Source organism: Aulostomus chinensis, chromosome 7 (assembly GCF_037954235.1).
Source record: "Aulostomus chinensis isolate RoL2024-O1b breed Wild chromosome 7, RoL_Achi_v1.0, whole genome shotgun sequence".
Classification (NCBI taxonomy): Eukaryota; Metazoa; Chordata; class Actinopteri; order Syngnathiformes; family Aulostomidae; genus Aulostomus; species Aulostomus chinensis.
This window is the reverse complement of record NC_141326.1, coordinates 27,317,826-27,340,368: the sequence shown is the minus strand read 5'-3', so window position 1 is coordinate 27,340,368 and position 22,543 is coordinate 27,317,826. Positions and strand designations below refer to the sequence as shown.

Below are 22,543 nucleotides of genomic sequence, written 5' to 3'. Positions count from 1 at the left end.
CACTTTTTAACCTGCCGCTCTGTTTGAATGCGCCGTATCAGGCTTTGTGGTCGCGCTGAGTAAACCGAGGTTGGCTTAGCCGTGAATTACCTCCGAATTCTTTGGCAATTATGACATCGTTCTATGTACTGTGGCGCCCAAGTCGTGTTAAATTACCTTCATATGACGATCATCGCTCCTTTGTAAAATTGAACCGGCCAGAGTTCCAGTGCTTTCTAGTGGAAACTTTTAAGAAGTTGTGTCACCCTCCTATCAGTAAATATGAGGACTGTCAGAGAAGATGATTTTTTTTTTATTTTTTAGCATTCAGATAAATCCAAAAGCTAATAGGATCGGATGTGTGGAGCGGAACAGACAGAAGTTTCCCCTTTTAAAATAAAAGGTCCTAAGTATTCCAAGCCCTTGATGAGCCGTCGTCTCTCTTCCTCTCGTCTGTTACGCTGTGAAATGATGTCCAACATCATCTGAAGTTTTCTAGAATAATTGCTTCTAGGTCTGAAAACTCAGCAACACAAACACAATTACAGGGAACAACCAACAACAACACACACCCCCCCTCCCTAAAAACCCTGAATGTGATAAACCGTGACCTCCATGAATATATTGAGAAGCTGCTCTGGGTAAGAGCTTTATTCAGCACACATCAAAATTACAAATTAGAGAAAAACATTCCCCTCCCTGACCGAGGCCGTGAAGATTAACCCCGTTTGCCCGAAGGACCTTCTGGCACAAGTTCAACACTTTTCCTGCCAACAGGAAGCAACTATCCAACATTAAAACATGAAATTCAAACTTTGCCCTGAGCCCCGGTGACCGAAGAACAACTCCACTTCACTTCAGGGGATTTCTGACTTAAAAGCCCGTAACAGTGGGAAACCCCATCGTGTCGTTTGCTGCATATTTGGAAAGACTGCTGTCACAGCTGAGACAAGCAGGAGGGGAGACAGGACGGTGAGTTTGCAGGGCGCCTCACTGTCGCCAACACGATTTAAAGTGGAACTGCTAATTTCCATGACGAGACTGTGAAATGTTTCATGCTTAAGGTTCTGGGTTCGAGCCCCGGATCTTTCTGGGTGAGTCTCCATGTTCTCCCTGTTCCTGCTGGGTTCTCTCTGGTACTCCAGCTTCCTCCACAGTCCAAAGACATCAAGAGGGGACCAGGTTAATCCAGACTCTAAATTGACCGTAGGCGTGGCTGTGAGAGCCAATGGTTGTCTGTCTCCATGTGTTGGTCCTGAGATGGACTGGTGACCTGTCCAGGGTGAACCCCACCTCTCACCTGAAGGAAGCTGGGATAGGCTCCACCCCCCGTAACCCTTAACAGGATAAGCAGAAGAATACAGATGGATGTGTTCTCGTCTGGGACAGTCCATGTGACTGGACGTGGCTCGAGCAGACTTGAGCTACGAGTTCAGGACCCTAAACTGCTGGGACGAGTGAATCACACCAGCTAACCCTGCTTCCCTGCGTCCTTGTTGGTCTGAAGCATCTTTTTTTTAATAATCTTTTTTATTTTCCATTTTATTGACTTCCCATCATTTCTGGATATATGTGAACTGAATAAAACGTGTCTGCTCTCAGCTGTGTGTCCATCCATCAAATAAAGCTACTTTTAAACTCACTGACAGGCCATACTCACCCTCCCCGTGTCTTCTTTAATTGCTGTCATCTTGATAATGGCGCTTCAAATGGGTCGCCGGAGGTAAAAGCACTGCAAAGAGTGTGTTTACACAGATTTTCCACGCGATATGTAAAAGCAGAATATCCAGAAACCTGCAACCGTGACTCAGATGTCAATTCCTCCGCTGTCATCACTTCCTTTGCCGGCGCTCTTCTCCGTCACCTAAAAACACCAGATTTCACATGTGGAATATTTCCTTGACATGCACCTGCGTTTGCGCCTGTTGGCTTGGGTGTGCAGGAACAGGCCTCCCAGTGTTTACAGAGGGTGGCTGCCCCCCCTCCCCTTCCAATCCTGTTCCTTGTCTCCGTTTCTGCGTGTTTGCTTTCTTTGTTTTCTTTTCATTCTTTCAACATCTTTTCACTCTCAAGTGAGGTACTGCATGTCCTGGTGGCGGCGGCGTATTCTTCTTTTTTTTGCAGCAATACTGAAATAACAGATAACAGTGGAACACTTAAGTTCCCCAAGAAAAGTCTCATTCTGAAGTAAATTGGGTAGAATTTAATTACTTATCACCTCCATTAGGAAAGGAGACGTTGGTCTGTCTGTGAGAGGGACAGATTTTCATCCTCTCACCAAACCTGGTGGAGGGATGCAAGCCTGGGCCGACACAGGACCGCCTAATTCCAGATTTGTTTCACAAGAATTTAGGGTTATAAAATTGAAACGATGACAAAGATGGTAAAGATGATGACTGGAAATGTAAGGGACAAAATAATGACGACAGAATGTATGAAAACATGCAATGAATGACAAATACAAACAAACAAAGACACCATAATGTAAGTTAGATAACTCTCGTCCAGGACAGAGAGGCAAAGTGAGAGTTATAGTGCGAGATTTTGTGTGTGTGTGTCCTCTAAGAGAATTGTTCACGCTCACACTGACAGGAGTCACGACCCCTCACATATTCCCATGTCCCAATGTTTTATTCTAACGGTGTATCAGACGGATTCCATTCAAATGAAGTAAAAAGCCAGGCGTGTCTTTGCAGGTGCCAGGAACATTCTAGAGTCTTCCAGTTCACCGTTCAGGTTCAAGCCGCACGTCGAACCGGTGAATAGAAAGTACAAGCTGAAGATTTTCCTCAGGATTTCTTTTGTTTTGGAGACCAACGCTGAGCTACGTGACGCTCGCAATCCCAAGAGAAGGCTCTCATTCCATCTTGAGCGCCGGCCTGTTTACTTGAATCCATTTCTATTTTGAAAGAGATATCGAGCGCCTGATGTTTGATGACATTGGGGCTGATTAGCTCCTCCATCGCAGGTGATGTTAAACACAGCCAGAGTTTATGTTTTCCTCTAAAAATCAACATCCTTTGAGAGAGAGAGGGACTTGCATTCATCAGATGGACACACACACACGCTTCTAAATCGCTTTGTCAACTTTATTATGTGGTGAAACAGTCACTGTTCGGCTCGTTGGTCACTGTATAGAGCCGCTGTCAAACGTAACGGATGTAAATAACAATTAAACACCATCAGCAAACATTTCCAGACAGCACGGGCCGGTTGTCTCAGGGCATCTTGAGGCTCGTCGATCAAACCGGTTTCAAAATGTTGGTGAAGCAAATCTTTTGTTTACACGTGGATCACACACTCGTCAGTGTGAAAGCTTCTCATGGAAGTGCAGGGAGCAGGTTCAGCGTCAGGCCAGCAGGCACCTGAACACACACACACACACACTTGCGTCGTGTTTGTCCAGCTATCTTTGGAACCACATTCACTGGGACACACAAACCCACCTACTTCTGGAGGTACATGCTGAGGTGAGGGCTGGAGGAGACAAAATTTCTTGTGATGCACTCGCTACGTTGGGTAAACGTGCTAACAAGTAGCCCCCTCTGCCAACAACGTATGAATGTGTGTGAATGCGTTGTACAGCATTTTGAGAGGTTGTGATCTATAAAAGGCAACATAACTGCAGTCCATTCACCATTTAAGTCAAGTCAGTTTTATTTGTATGGCGCCAAACCCCAACTAAAGTTCCCTCCTGACTCTTTCCAAGTAGAGCAGGTCCAGCACCTCCCTCCTTCAATGAACCTCCACCCAACAGTTCTCCATCAGCAAGCACATCCTGCAACAGCGGCCACCAGAACCTTCCTTTAACAGGCAGGAAGGTGGAGCAGATCCAGGTGCAGTGGAGACGGACGTCTGCTTTGACCGGTTGGAGGGAAAGAGAGCAGGACAGAGACAAAGACAGACAATGGAGGAAGACAGAGAGACAGAAGGAAAGAGAGGGACAGAGATAAAGAGAGCGAGAAAGGGAAGAGACGGACGGACAGACGTGGACGTGAGCAGGCGGAGCTACGGGTGGCAGCTTGAGCCTCTTCAGGTCTGTAGCCTCCTCCAGCAGCACCAGGATCTGGGATGAGGGGAGAAGAAGAGGAGTTAGTGACACGTGTGAGTACAGGAGGAGCAGAGAGAAGCCCAGTGCATCATGGGAGATCCCCAGCAGTCTGAGCCTACAGCAGCTTATCTAAGGGCCAGCCTAAGCAGTCCTGACTATGAGCTTTATCAATAGGGAAGGTCTTAAGTCTGCTCTCAAACATAGAAATGGGGTCTGGGTCCTGGACTGAAACTGGGAGACGGTTCCACAGGAGGGGAGCCTGATAGCTGAAGGCTCTGGCTCCATTCTACTGTTAGAACTCTAGGAACCACCAGTAACCCTGCATCCTGGGAGTGAAGGGTTCTAGCAGGATAATAAGGGACTAGGAGCTCTGTCAATATGAAGGAGCCTGACTGTTGAGGACTTTGTATGTTAGACGGAGAATTTTGAATTCTATTCTGAATTTGACAGGGGGTTGATGCAGAGAAGCCAGTCCAGGAGAGACATGGTCTCTGCTACCAGTTCTAGTCAACACGCGGGCAGCAGCGTTCTGGACCAACTGGAGAGTCTTTTGGGGCTTACTGGTGCAGCCTGATAGGAGGGAGTTGCAGTAATCCAGCTTGGAAGTGACAAAAGCATGGACTAGTTCTTCTGCATCTTTTTGAGAACTTAACCTTAATCACTGACCCAAAAACCAGCATTCTACCAATCTGGGTCACGGCTTTTGTCCCCAGTTGCACCTTCAGTCACCAATTACCTGGTCCTGAGTGTGATTTACGTCCCCAAAAGTGGCTTAAGTCATACCTCACACACACTGTTGGCTTTGGTTTACTGGTGTGATTACCCAGAGATAGCATAACTTGGCTGCAAACGGCGTTCATTGTTCTTTCTACTTCGGGAGCCCTTAATCTTTTCACTCCGAGCAGCAGAAAAATCCCTGGAGCTTTCAGCGGTGAGGCTGTGTGTGCTGACCTCCACCTGCCCTTCACTCAACCTGCCTTGTCAGGAGTTTTTCTGATGTTTTTCTGTGCCTCCAAACTCACGTACTGCCAAGTGAGAGAGGAGTTTACACACACACACACATAAAAAGTGTGAAAAATTTACTCAAGACCTGGAAATTCGCTGCGTTTTGGATAACCGTTCACATGAAGCCCGATGGCCGGGGTTTCAGGAAATCTAGCAGTATTTCCTGCTGCAGGTTTTATTTGAGGACGCGAACGATGACGTGATCATAAAACCACAGCAGAGTCAGGAAGATTCGAGGGCTTCAGCTTCCACGCTACGATAGCAATTCTAGCTTTTCTTCTTCTTCTTTTCCCCAAAAACGAGCGTGATTTCTCTCTCTTTTTGCAACTTTTTAAAACTTTTTTTAAATGTGCGCATCGACAATTTGAAATAAAATCGAATCTTCTAAAAAAAAAGAAGAAGATTCAAAACAAAGAAAAGTAGGGAATTTTGCCACTTTGAGATGAAACAAATAATGTGAGTATGTCCTCATGACCCCAGGATGTTCTAAACGAAGAACAGTAACAAATACCCACCGTCTGTCTGTTCTCCAAATGTCTTCCCGCCCTTGAAAATGAGTGAGGACATGCCAGCTGACTGTGAACAACAACAGCTCAGGTGGACTGTGGATTTGAAAATAATGGGTCTGCATGGGAAACGCGTCAGGATGTTGTCATGAGCAAGCCGCCACACGTCTCCTGGAGATGTGGTCCCTTTGGGAAAAAATGAGATTCCAGTGAGCTCAGAGTTCCCGACGAGTGAGTCCCAACAAACGGTCTGACAGCTCCTTTATCTTAATGAAGCTCGGAGGAAAACCAACAACAGAGAGTTTGCTGCGTTCAAACCTATCAACTCCAAAGACACAGCAGCACGCCTGTATAATTACTCCAGCCACAAAAACACTGGTATGGAAGTATTTGATAGATATGAATATGCAGGATCTGAAGATTTCTGTTTACCACTTATTTCCTGGTAATTGAACTCCCCTGGACAGAGCGGTGGGATGAAATTATTTCAGGTAGATCAAATGGAATTTGCGTAAACAGGCAAAAAAACAAAACAAAAAAACCTCATTCATACACAGTGAATGAGGTTTTCCAGTCAATTTATGATAAATGAATATCTGCACGTGTCAACAGAGAGACACAGCGTCAGTGTGCACTGGAGTTCATGTGGTGATGGGACTGCACACCACCGTCAATATGAACTAACCAGTTAACACAACACACCCGCTTTTTTTTGGGGGGGGGGGTATAAGTGGGAAAAGATGAGACGCGACATGATGATGTCATTTGCTGCTCACACATACAACTCTACAATTAATGTTGCAACTGTAAAGTACACGCAGGCTGGTTTTGTTGGGAATTACAGGGAGCTTTCACCTCAAACAGAGCAACTTAACCGAATTAAAATAAAGTTCAGTGCTTTTCTTCCGTTGGTGCGTCGACCGAGAATTGAGAAGCTTCCACCATGAGATAACGTTCCACTCACCCTCTGAAAAACGCCATGTTTCCTGTACAAGGTAACTGATGGGCTCAGTGAAATACAATGAAATAAAAACTATAATATGTACTTTTATGGAGGTGTCCAACAGAATAAAAACCTAAGGGCAGATTCAATTTGTTAATTGGGGAGTTTTTCCTTCATAAACTTTGTCTCTGTCTCTCACTCACACACACACACACACACACACACACACACACAGAAGAGTATTTTTTTGGGGTATATTTAATACACACGTGGAGGTGGTCTTTAACTTTTATCCCTCGAAGGACACAGCACCTCAGCTCCTCTCTCACACGTAGTGCTCGGATGTACGGGCTCCAGTCGCGTCCCTGAAGGCACCGCTGTCCCTAGCGGTGATCGCCGCGCTCCCGGGAGACTCCATGGGGAGGGAATGAGATGAAATAGGACTTCAGACCGGATCATGGCGGCGCCTCTCGGGCGGGACACCCTACCTGAGCGCTGGTCTTACGGTGTGTGCGGGGACGGCCGGGTCTTCTTCATCAAGTGAGTGTGATTCGACGCGCTTTTAACGCACCGTCCCTCTCGGTTTCCCCGGGAGTTGGCGGGGGTCTGCTGGTGTTTCCTCCCCGGTGGTGTAACAGGTGTTTTTCCCTTCTTCTTCTCTTCTCTCACCGTCGGCGCGGCAGCGATGAGGCGCGGGCCACTACCTGGCTCCATCCCTGCTCCGGTGAACCCGTAAACTCCGGCCACATGATCCGCTCAGGTAGCTAGGCTAGCTGGGGGCCGTTGACCCGGTCTGCCCCGGTGTTGACTTCACCGTTGGTCCTCACCGGTAACTTCGGCGTGTGTGTGTGTGTTTAGGGGCCCAAACCCAGGAGGGGAAAACAGTGTCACTCACAAGTCTGTCCTCCGTTTTCATTTCAGACCTTCCGTGGGGATGGGAGGAAGGATTCACGGACGAAGGGGCCAGCTACTTCATAAAGTAAGTGCTAACACCTGTTGCGGTCACCTGCGGGAACTCACCTTGCGTCTTAACATGGCCTCCCGCTAATTCCCCTCTACGAGCGGGACTTACTACCGCGGGGACGGTGTGGATTTAACCGGGCTGTTACCGGGGCTCACCTGCTGACCCCTCGTTGACCCCTCCGCTCTCATTATTAGTCGCTGTGTTTGACGGGCAGATGTTGCCTTCAGGGGTCTCGGTTCTCTTGGTGGAAGGTGTTTATGTTTTTTTTTTCTCGTCATAGTTGCAACATTGATGAAATTATTTATTGTTTATGAATTTATTTATGATTTATGGTAACATGAGGGATGCAGTGATTTTCATCCTGTGGTGGCCTCCTCATATCTCAGCTTTCTATTCTGCTTTCTATTCCTATCTATCTATCTATCTATCTATCTATCTATCTATCTATCATCTATCTATCTATCTAACTGTCTATCTAACTGTCTATCTATCTATCTATCTATCTATCTATCTATCTATCTATCTAACTGTCTGTCTGTACTTTATAGACTTGATGAATTCCATACAATTTTTTTTTGTTGGTAAAAACCTTTTTAAAAGCAACTAAACACTTTTATTTATCCATGTCGGTGGTGGTCCTCGTCATCGTTACTCCCCGGGACTTTCACAGGATTTTCATCTCTATTGATTGAAATCCATCCGTGACGCATGATGGGAGGTTGAAGCATCAGGAAGCCAGGCTGGGCTTTGGAGTGTGAGGTCGGATGTGTGCTCAGATGTGGCCTCCAGGAGATGTCAGCTGGCTCTGAATCCTCATTAATGGAGAGTTATTGAGGAAAATAAGACGTAAACTGGGTGAATGTGGACCTCAACCTGCTGCTCGTCCCTCAGTCGGTGTACCACCGGCTGCTCGCCTCTCCATTTGAACGTGCGCGTGGCTCCTGGCGGTCCAGTTATGATAACGGGTTCTGATGAATGTCCCAAAAAATCAGCTGTGTGGCTTTAAATGGTTGGACAACTGAGGTCACAGCTGCTTTGAAAACCCCATTGAGCTTGTTGTGTTGCTTTGATAAATAAAATATCTCATGTTTCTGTTGACCTTTGAACTGCATGTGGCAACAACGCACGCACGCACGCTTGTGGGCTCTGCTGTGTGTGAACGTCTGTGTCAAACGTCTGGCGGCTGCTGCTCTGTCGTGGCTGCTGTCTGATGTGCTGTAATGTCACTGTTAGAGGTGCAAGCTAAATGTTGAGTATGCAGGCTCTCATCAAGTGACCTAAACATGTAATCTCCTCCATCGCTGCTGGGGGAAGATGGCGGCGCCGCCGCGTCATGCCCACTCACGGTTTGGTCTGTTCTCTACTGTGATTATAAGCCATCAAAAGAAGGGCTGGTGACTGTGGGAGAAAAAAAACAACAACACTTTCAGACCCCACTGGTCATTGGAATTACTCCCACATGCCAAAATATATAAAAACCTATCATTACAAACAAAATCAACAGATAAACCAAAATTTAATTTATTTGGCTGATGCTTGTGCTCACAAACCTATTAACAACAACGACAACCAAAAAAAGTGCCTGCATGTTTGTAGGCCTCCACAAATGAATCTTTCGTTGACGTGCGGCTGCCAACGTTTGTGCTCTCAGGGAAAAAAAACAAAGCAGAATACTAAGTTTCTAATCTGCAGACAAATGCTGTTCAGTGCACTGAAACTTTCAACTTGTTTGTTTTATGGAGATGGAGTTCATTTTTTGTTTTTTTTGGATTATCCTTTTTGACATTTAGTTGATTCATTTACTAAATGTCAGCCGTGGGACCAGATTATCTTTTCATATTTTTGGTTAACACATACATTTTTTTTTTATGCCACAAACACCTACCGGGACTTGTGGGATGACGTGACAAAATGTTGTCAAGGTCACAGTGACAGGCACACGTCGTGGAAGCGCACGGCTGCGGCGAGGCGTTTCTGGTTTAACGTCAAAATAAGACGTGAGACGATGACGTGGATGATAGATAAATGCTCATTTAAGTCAAGTGGTTTAGTAGGGTAGCGCCATGTTGGGCCTGTTGGTCCCTCTGCTCTCGACAGTATCAACATCAGCCAAAATATGCATGAACCAGGCCCTGTGTGTGTGTGTGTGTGTGTGTGTGTGTGTGCAAAACGGTCATTAAAAAATTATTCCGAATGGAATGGAGGCATGAAAAAGAGACGGAAGTGGCAATTAGTGTGTTTCTGAATCGCTGGTTTAAAATCTTTTTTTTTTTTTTTTTTTTAAGCGAAACACTTTCTCTCTTTCGAGATGTAATTCAGAAATATCGAGGAGGTTTTTTTTGTCAGTCAAAGCTGTGCAGGAGCTTTTTGTCTGCGGTCAGAAAGGGACAGCACCTCACGCCACCATGACGACAACGTCACAAACGTCAGGCCTCCATTAGAGGCTCATTAAACCTCCTCAGGAGATGACGTTGCCACGAGGGCGGTGGAGTCAAATCCATGCAATCATGCAGCACTCACATTTTTCATGCTGTCACCCTAACCCACCACCACTTAAACGTTAAGGGTCATGGGGGTGGAGCCTATCCCAGCTGACATTGGATGAGAGGCGGGGTTCACCCTGAACAAGTCACCAGTCCGTCGCAGGGCCATCAGGAGCACTTAGGGGTTTAGTGGGGGGAAGTGAGGCATGAACCTGCGACCTTTCAGTTGCTAGACTGCCACTCTACCTCTGAGCCACGCCGTCGCCTCACCACATGCTGGCAGAACGGTATTGTGACGACGTGTGTATGGTAGCGTGAGGTCCTTGGTAACCCTCAGCTTTGCTTTCCGCCCTCAAATCGAGATGTTGTTGTTTTTATATCCCGGTTTCCTGCATGAAATGCAAGATGAGCGACGAACACACCAGAGGTGTTGGTGCTTACTCATCAAGAACACCTGTTTCTCTTGGGTTTGGTTGCCTTCCAAAGTTGAAGCCATGTAGACTCTGAACAATGCGTTCGCTGTGATGCCTGCTTGTGCTGGGATGAAAAACGAAAACAGCCCATTTATCAAAGGATCCTTTGCCAACACATTTCAGAAAAAAGTAGAGTAGAGTCACAGTTCGTCTGCGGTAAAATATCACATATTCTGGACCGGTTCTGGACTGCAGAAGCGCAGTGTTTCATATCTGTGTTCTGTTTTCTGTTCCACATAAATCTAAAATACCTTTTACAGTGTCGCCAAGAAAAAAAAAAAACTTGTCATGCGTCAGTGTTTGGCTGCGGGAAACCTTGAAGTCGTATTTATCAGCATTTTTCACCTCATAAATCCAACTTGTTATTGATCGAAAACAAGCGGATGAATGAGACGTCTGTCGTTGCGGTGCTTCGTTATCTCATCCAACGCATCACAAGGTTCTTCGGGTGTTTCTGGCCAAGGTTGAGACGGGACCTGGTCGACCACCTAGGAGTCCCCTGACATTTCCCGTTGCCACCAGGTGGCGCTATGACTAACCTGGTCCAAAACTGCGTGAGTTCTTGAACGTCTCGTTGTTTTTGTGTAACACTGCTGACAGACAAACACCATGAAAATGCGTCCCCCTGCGTCCTATGTTTGATCGTCCCTCTAGCCCCCCTGCGTCCTATGTTTGATCGTCCCTCTAGCCCCCCTGCGTCCTATGTTTGATCGTCCCTCTAGCCCCCCTGCGTCCTATGTTTGATCGTCCCTCCAGCCCCCCTGCGTCCTATGTTGGATCGTCCCTCTAGCCCCCCTGCGTCCTATGTTTGATCGTCCCTGTAGCCCCCCTGCGTCCTATGTTTGATCGTCCCTGTAGCCCCCCTGCGTCCTATGTTGGATCGTCCCTCTAGCCCCCCTGCGTCCTATGTTTGATCGTCCCTCCAGCCCCCCTGCGTCCTATGTTTGATCGTCCCTCCAGCCCCCCTGCGTCCTATGTTTGATCGTCCCTCTAGCCCCCCTGCGTCCTATGTTTGATCGTCCCTGTAGCCCCCCTGCGTCCTATGTTGGATCGTCCCTCTAGCCCCCCTGCGTCCTATGTTTGATCGTCCCTCCAGCCCCCCTGCGTCCTATGTTTGATCGTCCCTCCAGCCCCCCTGCGTCCTATGTTTGATCGTCCCTCCAGCCCCCCTGCGTCCTATGTTGGATCGTCCCTCTAGCCCCCCTGCGTCCTATGTTTGATCGTCCCTCCAGCCCCCCTGCGTCCTATGTTGGATCGTCCCTCTAGCCCCCCTGCGTCCTATGTTGGATCGTCCCTCCAGCTCCCCTGCGTCCTATATTGGATCGTCCCTCGTGTTCTGTTGCTGCCGTGGTACATTCCGATTGTTTTCTTGCTGATGAGGCCAAACGCAGCACTTTTCGATGAGTTCTTAACACCAGAGCTGCATCCTCCAGCAGTTTCACATGCTGCAGAATGCAGTGCTGCTAAAGCTGCACCACGAACCGAACGTCGTGCTCCAGTAGCGCGACTAAGATGGGAGTACGCCGCATCGTCAGCTGATTGTTGCCGAGTCTGTCTCCATGTCTTAATGGGGTTGATGTTGGAATATTGTTGTCTTGGTGAACATAGAAAGTTGATTTCCTCCATTAACTCCAGCGTAATGATCTCAGACTCGGACGATGTGCATGAATATGAGTTGAAACAGACGGACATCAGCCTGTTCCTGCCTGGTGGGAGGGCAGCCCTGCTGCTTAGGTGTTTGGGCTGTGGCCTGACACGGAGGTTTCGGGTGAGTCAGGGATTCTTTCATATCCAGCAGCTTCAGGTGTGTGAATCAGCACAAAGGCTCATTTCCTTCGCCTGACTGAGGTGTTCCGTCTCCCTCTCCAAACTTTTAATTGGCTTTTGAACTGTATTTCTGGGACAGAAATAACAAAGTGAAGCAATAACCACCTATATCCCACTCATGTTGAAGGGCTGTTTATCTAGAGGCCGTGCTTATGTAACAACAGCCCCCCTCAGGCCTCTGACACCGTCTCCTGGAGCCTCTTGTATCCAAAAAATGTTTCTCATGTTTTTATTACTCGCAAAAAGAACAACACGCCTCCTTCTAAGCCCGGGTGTGTTTTTCATTGTCTTTGGACACTTGCAGAGTTCATGGTAACAGCTTCCGAGAAAAGTACTCCACTATTATTCTGTCCTGGAACAGTGCAGAATCTCTTAACTCTAAAACTGTTCTCCACGGATTTGCTCCTCACTCTTGTCCAGACTTTTATCTTGGAGTGAAGGGTAATCTGGTTTCCTATCAGAATGCGGTGTCTGTTTCATCCTCACGAGCAAACGCTGCTGCAGAGGCTCATGTAAATGCAGCATGGAGGTTCACTTCCTTCCTGCCGCCCAGCGCAGACTCACCTCGGCTCGTGTAGACTGGATGGATGGACTGGACTGGATGCTCCTATTGGCTCAGATAAGGTGAAAGGTACATCCGCCATTTTGATATTCATTGTTTACCTGCGATAGAAACCCCCCCCCCCCCCCACATTGTCTCAGGTGGGATTCTTTCCTTCCATGAATCCACCCGTTGCTGCCACTGCTTGTGCTGCTGCTCCTCGGCCACCCCTGTTAGCTGTCGTACTTTGGGTACCAAAGACAAACAACTACCGTCGAGTTTGCAGAATTTTAGCATCAGCCAGGTATAAAAATATTTGGTTCTTGTGACATCATAAGTATTCAAGTATTCTACAAATTCCTGATGGTAGATTACATCCATGACCAGCTAGCCGGTCACCCTTCGGTCTCTTAACATGTAAACATTGTGTTTGAGTCGTTGCATCAAAATCTTGGTCTCAGACGTCTGGATCAGTCAAAGCCAAGTCGAACCCCCTTGGAAACAAGAATGGCTTCTTGAGGGATTTTAGTTTTTACTCACACTCCCCCCCCCCCCCCCCCAAAACAGATAGTAATACTGGTCTAAAATGATGGTTATGATGATATTATTGTAAGTAATGACCTACCACCCCACCGGGACTTGTTGTCTTTCCTCGGAGGAGTTGCTCTGTACTGTGCTGGTCCGTCCCTGACATCCACACTCGCTTCCTCCCTGCCTGGGCTTGTTTAATAAGCCCCCACTGGACAGGTGGGGTGAAAATATGAGTTTGGGTTGTGTGACAACTTCCACCTCCGCAGGCTAACCCCCCCCCACACACACACACATTCCAAGCATTACTCAGATGAATGTAAGACGTTTTAAGAATCTTCTATCGTTTCCTGTGTTACTAAAATCCCTGCGCACAGACGTGATGTCACGGGTGAGTCTTTGGCCTAAGGGCCCTCCTCCTGCCTCCCATGATCCCGTAGCCCCCTCCCAGCAGGGGGGCCTCCGGGAGAGAGACACGGGGGGTTAGAACTGATCGGATCCAGTGAGGACTAAACCTTCTGCAGGATTGTCTGCATGACTGGTGTCGCTGAGGGGGATTGAAGGAAGGCGGGAGGGAGGAGGAGGTAGAGAGACGTGACGTGAGAGAGCCTGTTGCTGGTAGATCCACAGAGCTCAGACCAGTCTGGAGTTACAATCCCACCGTTCTGCAGTTCTAGAAATGTAGAATAGATTTTAAATCCATTATGAATGCACTGTTGTGCTAAACAGGGAAATCAATTCATTGTCTTTGTTGACTGACATTTTAATATTCTCAGAACTTCAATAAACTGACACATTTTCTGGTTCAGAAACTGAAGGATTTTATTCTTTATACTTCTCTTTTAATGTCGCTTAAACAAGCTTTTTGAAGGCACCATGCTGAGTTCTTGTATTCGGGTGGATGTTGGGCTGACGTTAATAGATTCAATGATCTAGCAGCTATAAAAGAGAATCAACAAAGACGTGTAATTATTTGAAATCCTTTAGATTCCTCTGAAGATAAAAGGAAGGAGTTACATTTTTTTTTTTTGTCAATTACATCAGAAATATTTTCATGTACAAACAACTGCAGGAGGTTCTCGTATACAGAGACTCGCGTACAAACACACAACACCTTTTAAGTCCTTGCTATCTGCTTCTTACGCTACAAATCTGTAATCCCGTCTCAGAAGCCACCTACACGCCTTCTCACTGACTGAGACGCACTGTCAGGTCAAACCTGTGAGTCCGTGACGAGGCTGACGTGCAGAATAAAACCTGAGAGGTCGGATGTTGAAGTACAGTGATTCCCAGTGTGGACTGTTACAGTTTGATCCGACTGATCTGAGAATATTTGGAAAGTTCTAAGAGCCACGCAGTTAAAACTATTCATCCGCACAGCTAGCAGAAGGCTAATCGAAATTGGTCGTCCCGGGCATCATCTCTGCTGTTACTCTGCTGTTGACGCGTTCGCTGTCCCTATTTTGATCTGTTGGGAAGCGCAAACGAGCCCCCATGCTAGCAGAAGGCTAATTGGAGGTAGCTCTGCTGATTGAGCGTGTGCGGTATGTCTCCTCCTGGTGGGAACTGTTTTCCAGATTAAGGCTGAGCGCTTTGTTTAGCGAATTAAGTTCTGGTTTTCAAATTCGGCTGTGGCATTATTGAATTTTGGAACGGCTGTTGGTTTGAGCGAGATCTGATTTAAAAAAACAAAACAAAAACAAAAACAAAAAAAACCCTTTATCTGCTCGCTAGCGCTATCAGCCGGTAACTCTGGTGTGAACCAGGATCTCATTCCAGATGTTAGTGAAAGCGTGTACGGCCTGTGTGTGACCGAAGGTAAAATCAAGACTACTAGAGATCTGATGTCCTGTAATGGACTCACCCCCCCCCCCCCCCCTTATTTTCTAGAAGTATTTTCCTGATCCCTCAAGTTCCCCCTGGCTTCACATCTGTCACAGTGACACGTTTATTCCTTTGTAGCTAAAAGGGTGCTCAGAAGGATAATCCTCTATTACTCTATCAAAAAAACAAAAAAACAACCTTGGAAGCAACCAAAAGTAAGAATTAGAAAGTTCACCGACGAGCTGAAAATATTCTTTTTATCCCTTTTTAATGTTATGAATGTGAGCTGGAGGAAGAATCGAGTACGATTCTTCAGTCTCGAATTGGATGAGAGGTGCTGGTTTTCAGGTGAACGCGACCCTGAAGAGATGTTGTGTACAGAGAAGTACACGTGGCTTTAAATAAATCCACATGAATAGGCTCTCTGAGGGTGTTTGCTCACACAGAAAGGACAACTTCAAGCATCCCTGGAAAACAGTACAACCCCCCCCCCACCACCACCGCCACCGCCGCCGCCGCCACCCTGAGACACGATGGAGAGTCTTTGTGAGCCTGCTAATAAAACTCATGGCTCATATTAAAAGTATTTCAGAAGAAGGCTCGGTTCGTTTTGTGCTCGCCGCCTTGCACTCTTTGTCCTCAAATGAAAAAGCAGCTTTGTTGCGCTTCGGCTAAACCAAAGAACCGGCCGAGCCCCGGCAGACATTTACAGGAAGGAAGAGAAAGCTTTGTCAACAATAGCCGTTCTGTTTGTTTTTCATTGGTTGGAAGTGCTAAAGTTTGCTTTCAGAACAGCATGAAAATTAAAGATTATTTTCTTGTAAATGTCAGCTCAAGGACAGCATCCAGTGCTGTCTTCACTGGCTGTATTCCATACCTAATGATGTTCCCTTCAGGTGTTTTCCTCCCACTGCTGCTTCTCCATAAAAGGATCTTTCAGCAGCCGCGTATGCCAGGATCAGTCCTTTTGTTTTGCATGTTCCGGCCTCAGACCGGCATTCAACAGTCTTAACACCGTGAGGGTAAATTAGTAACTCGCCGAGGTAAATGATTTCCACCGCGCTCAACTCTCGCCTCACTTCATTTGTTCCCACTCAGCGCTCGGAGCTGAATAGGTGACATCGTGTTTTTGAAGTCCTTGGCCAAAGTGCTGCCGGTGTTTTATGTCTCAGACTCATAAAATGTGAAAGGATGACTTGAGGTTTTCAAGTGTCACCTACTTGGCAACCCTGGATGTCACATATTTTCAGTGACACTTGGAAAAATAGCTGCGAGTTGATATTATGGCTCGGTCGTGGTTTGAGTTTCACCCCAGGTTGGTCTGCTCCAGCAGCCTCTGCGAGAGCGCTGGCTTCTGATGGAAGTGAATATTTGATGGTTATTTGCCTCAGAAGGTGAGAGAGAGAAGTAAAAGTTTTGGGAGGAGTGACTTTGGAAACGAGATGAGTAGGTTTTCAAATCCAGGAACCCTCCCAAGAGAGAGCATCTGCCGAGACGGCTTCGCTCCCCGTACACACACCCTGGTTTTCACACACCCGTTGGCTCTGGCGGGATGCTTCCCTCAGACTCGCTCACTGAATCTGGTCAGTTCATTTCAATGATCTGTTTTATATTTCCTTGCTCTCGTTCTCTGTTAGAGGTCAAGCTAATGAGACGGTAAAGTCGGCACCGAGGAACACGACCCAGCTCTATGATGGAAAGAGAGTTCCAGGACTCAGTATGTGTGTTGGCGTTCTCAGAAAGGTTTTGCTTGCAGCGAAGGATTCTTCAAGTCTTGTTGTGTAAAAAATTAGAAAGGAAATGAGACCTCGCGAGATCTTTCTCATCGTTCTCTCTACATGTCCATCCGATGTCTGGTCAGAAACGCCCTGAGAACGTGGTGACAGGCGACTGGGAAGAAGACCGTGTGATATGCCAGACGGTTACCGTGGCGAGACTGCTAATTTGAATGTTTTGCATCCCGAGATAAAACTGTGGAAACCGGACTCCACGTTGGTCACACCTTGAGCTGGTAGTTGTAAGTTTCAACCCCTCTTGTTGAAAAAAAACCAACAACAACAACCCTCTGTCACGAGGCCTGAAGAGTCCTTGTTTTACCTTGAGATCTTATAAAAACGAAGCCGGCAGCTGCCCAGAAATGAACCCAACACTGCGGCCAGGCTTTGCTTCCAGGGGTCTGAGACGATAAAATGGTTAAAAAATGTGTCAAACCACTTTTATAACCACTCGGGTGCGTCAGCGACTCACTGCAGTCACACCTGAGGGCCACCTTAGTTAAAGGGATGGGGGGGGGGGGTTTCAGCTGGCGGCAGTCTGCAGGCATGCCACTAGATGCCGCTAAATCCTTCGTACGACCCCCCCCCCCCAAAAAAAAAAACATGCATTAAAAAAAAGTAGTTTTGAAATCAGGTTTGGTTTACGATCCTAGCTGGCAGAAGAGGCTCAAATCCCACCCCTGACCATTAGATTGCAGGGAGGTTTGACGGCCATGAACGTTTGGGAAGCGAGTGTGAAATTATAAAGATTTCTTACCTGAAAAGCTTTTGAAAAAAGGATTATGATGTAAAAGATGAGCTGCAGGTATCGCGCACAGAGAGTGAGTCATTGTTTATGCCTGACTCACTGTATTCACACTGACGCTCCATCAGCGTCACCATCGGCTCAACATAAAAGCTGTGTGTGTGTGTGTGTGTGTGTGTGTCTGTGTGTGTGTGTGTGTGTGTGTGTGTTTGTGTCTTATAGCATATTCGTCTTTCACAACGGTAGACAAACAGACATAAAAGAAATGTCTTGACATGAAAAGATTCTTTTATTTCTCTGCCGTTACTCATCCTTTCTGTTTGCATTCCTGTCACATCTAAAGTATTGTTTTAATCTACAGCGGCGTCTGCTCTCCAAATCATTTTGGAAACCGACAATTCCAAAACTTCTCGTCTTTTCATGATGGCTGCCTCTAGATATGTGTTGACGCCATGAGAGATTGCTCTGTTTCCTGTAGCTGTACCTGGGAACTACGTGAAACGTTCCCAAGATGTCAAAAATCTGACAGGAGGTGTTTCATTCACTTCCTTTTCCAATTATAGAAATCACTTAAGTGTTCCTTTACTCAGTTTTTATGCTTTTTTATTCCATTTTTGTACTCCTTTTACTCAGTTCCAATTAAAATGCTGTTCCAACCTGGTCGTAGTCATTCTGTTTCAGATATTCATTTTATTTTAGATAAGTCCAGATATTTATATATCTTTTCCATATTCCTTCACTTAGTTTTTAATGTTTTTTCGATATCTTTAGCTCAGTTTAATCTGTTTCCTCGAACAACTCATTTTGATTCAGACAATTTCACACCCCTTTTTTTTTTTAATGACTGTTTTTTTTAGTTTCGGTACTTTCACTCATCATTTTATCATTCATTTTGATCCCAGCTGTGGCGACTCCTCACTGCAGTTACTGGTGATGGTGTTCCCTCGGCCCTGGACCTCCTTGGTTTGACTGGTCGTTTTGTGCCGTGCTGTCGTTCCTTCTCTGTGTTTGGGTTTCATCACGTTGGAGTCGCTGGCTGCCGAGTCGGACGTCTTACCCCCCTCTTGATTCTTGTGCAGCAGTTTGTGCTTCGACTCAGTCGTCTGAAAAGGGCCGTGAAAATAAAGTTTTATTGATCGGTGTTAGTTAGAAGAGGGAACGATGGGGCGTGATTTAATTTCAGCGTTAATTTGAGCGTTTGTCATTTGTCTCTGCCATTACCTGAAAGCGAGGACTGCAGTGTTGTACATTCCTGTGCTGAAGTTGGTCTTGTTCTGATGGATTATTCTAATCCTCCGATAGGTTGGGTTTTCCCATCAATCTCGCTTGTCGTTTGAGCGTAAAGCTCTGACGTTTGTTTGCGCCGTCCTCATAATGGAAGAATGGTTGGATCTGCACACGTGGGTTTTCTAATAATGGGGCCGTGACACGAAAAATGCATTTCTTCTCCGTGTGAGCGATCAATCTGGGTTGGGTTTCATGATGAGGTTTTTCAGTGTTGTGCCCCCCTTGCATCAACCGATCTGGTGGTTCCTGGTGCGGCGAGGCGGCTTCACAAGTCTCTGGACTCTTCGTTCGTGGTTCGCGTGGACAGTTTAGTCTTAAGCTGGGTTTTTGTCACAAGTGGATTCAAACACTTGGAGTAACGATCTCCTGTAATTAAGTTTATTAACTTTATGAATCACGTCTTCATTTGACTTGGGCTCCAATTCTTTCAATTATTTGTTTTTTTGTTTTTTGTTTTTTTCTTTCCAGAGAGGACCAGAATGAAAATGCAGTTTTTTACGTGTCTCCAGTTCTTTCTTGCTAAATAAACGCGAAGGGAGAAGTCATCGCGCGTGGGAAGGTGTGAGAGGGGACCTGTCTGTCAACTGTTGAATTTCGCTGGTTTCTCTTTTAGTTCCGCTGGGCTTTTGGTTGATTTTTGTCTGATAGCACACGCCCGTGTGCTCTTATTTCAAATAAATGACATCCCTGCGTTCCTGCTGTTAACCAGGAAGTCGGGCAGCACTCAGACTCGTGTCCAGTTGGGCCTGAACGCTGCTGCTGCAGTGCACCGGTGAAAATCAGCCTTCTCCGTGTTCTCCCTCGCTGTCATGCGCCTATGCTACTGCTACCATCACGTTCTCAGGATTTTGGCATCTGCTTGGTACTCAAGTATTGGTTTTCATGGCAGCACTCGTGGTGAGAGTCTGAGGCTCGTCTCCTCCTCCCTCTACCTGTTTTCCTTCCCACGCTGTTGTAGATAAAATCAAGCTTCTACCTCTCGGTGGGATCATTCCAGTTCACTCCGTGTGTGTGTGTGTGTGTGTGTTGGCTACCATCACCACCAGGTTTGTCTGATCATGGATGTCTTTAATATTTAACCCCCCCCCCCCCGCAGTGTTAATCCACAGAGGCTCTGACTAAAACACAGATTCGTTGGTAGATATGCGCTTTATCATGATGTTCTGTGGGAGAGTGAAATGGATCAGAACCATCGACCAAGCAGTACAACAGATGTCCGCAACAGATGTGGTGCGTGAAAGGGCTCTTCAGCTCTCTGGCTGCTTATTTCACAAACATGGGGATGAGTGGAGGAGGTGGTTTGACTGAGAGTTGCCTCAGTCCAAGTAATTAACAGGTGAATGATTAAGAACCTCCTGGCCTCATGTGAGAGCTGAACAAAGAAGCATTACAAAGAGTGTGATTGTCAGAACCTTGGGCATTAGACGCTTTATTCCCAGAGGAGGAATGATAAATGAAAAGCTGTCAAACACATTCGGCTCCTCTGATCAATATCGCATCCAAAACTGTGTACAGACACTCGACAAATTAAAGGACAAAGCTGAGTAAGTGATGTGGACTCAGGAGCTGCAGATGAACGCGCACTCACCGACTTGTGTGACGAGGTTGAGACTGGTATGCTTTTCCTTTAATTTGTCATTCATCTCGTATGTCTAGGATGGCCATAATGTCTGAAATGAGAACGATCGTCCTGGTTTACTTCTCTCCCAGTCATAAAACGCCCGTCTGTTCTGCTTTGCTAACACAATTTCTTTTTAGCTTGTTATGACTGGGGAGAGCTGTGAAGCACGGGTGCTCGTTCTTGACCTTGGGCTCAGTTTCCTTCCATCCATCCATTTTCTGATGCTAATCTGAGGCCTCAGTCGTGGCGGCTGTGGACGAAGCAAAGGTGTTTTCGGCAAGGCAACCCGGCTCCTCCTGGGAGACCCGAGGCGTTTTAGACTTGATGACATGTATATAATCCCTCCAACGTGTTCTGGGTCCATCACAAGGGCTCCTAGCGGTTTGATGTGCCAGGAAAACCCTGAACATGTGAATCAGACGTCTGCATCCTCCTCAGGGCTGTTTACTGTCGTCTCTCTGGCTTCTGGTCTTCATTCAGAGCTTCTCTTGATCTTAGACATCAGGACTGTGGATATATTGACTACCCTCAGACAAACGTGTGCAGGTTCATTCCCTCTTGCAGTAGCTTTGCCACGTACAGTCTGTGAATTTGCAATTAGATTTTTCTTTCAGCCGCGGGTCCTTTGTCTATTCAGCCCTACCTCCTGCGGCCTTGAACAACTGACGTTTTTTTTCCTTCTTGCGTGTATTTTATTGTTTCTTGGTTCAGTTTATTTTTCCCTCATCTGCCTACTGTAGTTCTTGAATTAGTAGCTGCAGAACACTTGTGAATGCAACTCACACTATGAGTGTGAGTTGATGTCGATAAACAATCCTGTCTCTTGGGGCTGTTGGATCCAACTACAACAAGGAAGAGAGGGTTTTTACATCACAGCTATGTTTGACGTTTGTGGCGGCCTGCTTCAGCGCCATTATGCAATCAAAACAGTCTGAATTAATGATCCATACGAACAATATGGAAAAAAATAGGAAGCGCATCAGGAAAACGGTAAACGGAGTTCCAATCTTGTACAGCACAAGTGTGACCTGACATCTCTGTGGCACATGACATGTTTTTGCAAACCTCAGACATGGAAAAATGCACGGAAAGCACACGTGCTTTCAGAGACAGAAACATGCTGCACTTGTTGAATGTTTCCTTCTGACAAGCCCACGCGTCTTGACAGCGTGTGACACACCAGCCTCGCTTTTCTCTACGTGACCGTTGTTTGAGCACCAAAAGCAAAGCTTGGGAATGGAAATTATGGGGTGTCCATCTGTGTTCAACACGGAGCAAAGGAGAACTCGCACAATGGAGGGATTGAAGGACACAGATGTACACAGAGAGAGGGAGAGAAACAACAAGATGCTTGATACAATGGTGGCTCTTAAAGTCTGGCTGGACGTAGGAGACAGTAACACTTGTGTCAGTGGAAGGAGATGGGCGAGGCTGCCAGGGACGGGCCACCAAAACATTAGTGATGCAGCTCAGAGAGGCAGAAATCATGTGAGGAGCTCACCAGAAAGTCGACTGGAGCTCCTTGACTTCATGGCTTTCAGTCGCTGATGACCTAGAACACCGTCGTGGAAGGAAGGATGGGTACCTGCTGCAGCCACGGCCCCACACAGGACGCCAGTCATGAGCTGGTCCCCGTCACACACCACTCTGCCTGGCCAAGGACGGCCAAGGTGATCACAAATCTTGATGATGGTGAAATCCCCACATGGGAGCCGATGTGCGATGCAAGGTAAGCACGTTCTAAAGGCACTGCAGCCGTTCCAGGCGCTGTCTTCTACGCGGAAGGATTGGATTGCGTACACCGTTTTTTTTTTTTTTTGTGTGTGTGTTGGGTCTGGGGAGTGTGAAGTAGATTCCAGCCTCTTTCTTCTTTGTCCTCAGGAGGCACACAAGTTATCCAGCCAGCACATAAAACAAGTTGCGTGTGAGTTTTGTCACCTTTATGGGATTGTGACAGGACATCAGAGTGCTGAACATCCTCACACCTCTCA

At 46.7% G+C, this 22,543-nt stretch overlaps 1 protein-coding gene and 1 long non-coding RNA gene across 10 annotated transcripts in view; one reads left to right on the top strand and one right to left on the bottom strand.

Annotated features, from left to right (window-relative positions):
* Nucleotides 1-3,146: 3,146 nt before the first annotated feature.
* On the bottom strand, nt 3,147-7,425 carry LOC147259317 (uncharacterized). The gene is made up of 3 exons (XR_015117214.1): nt 6,754-7,425; nt 5,551-5,727; nt 3,147-4,045 (listed from the first exon to the last, which is right to left on the bottom strand). It is a non-coding gene; the product is annotated as an uncharacterized LOC147259317 (long non-coding RNA).
* The window catches only part of LOC147259316 (pleckstrin homology domain-containing family A member 7-like), a 128,732-nt gene continuing 112,977 nt past the window's right edge, over nt 6,789-22,543 (top strand). For 8 of the 9 annotated variants that reach the window (XM_086209634.1, XM_086209639.1, XM_086209638.1 and 5 more), the window contains exons 1-3: nt 6,789-7,024; nt 7,168-7,244; nt 7,406-7,463. In XM_086209634.1, the coding sequence (XP_086065760.1) occupies nt 6,942-7,024; nt 7,168-7,244; nt 7,406-7,463 (218 nt within the window). In that variant the 5' untranslated portion in view covers nt 6,789-6,941. Of the gene's footprint in view, nt 7,025-7,167; nt 7,314-7,405; nt 7,464-22,543 lie in introns of those variants that run through there. The other variant, XM_086209640.1, reaches the window with a different exon arrangement.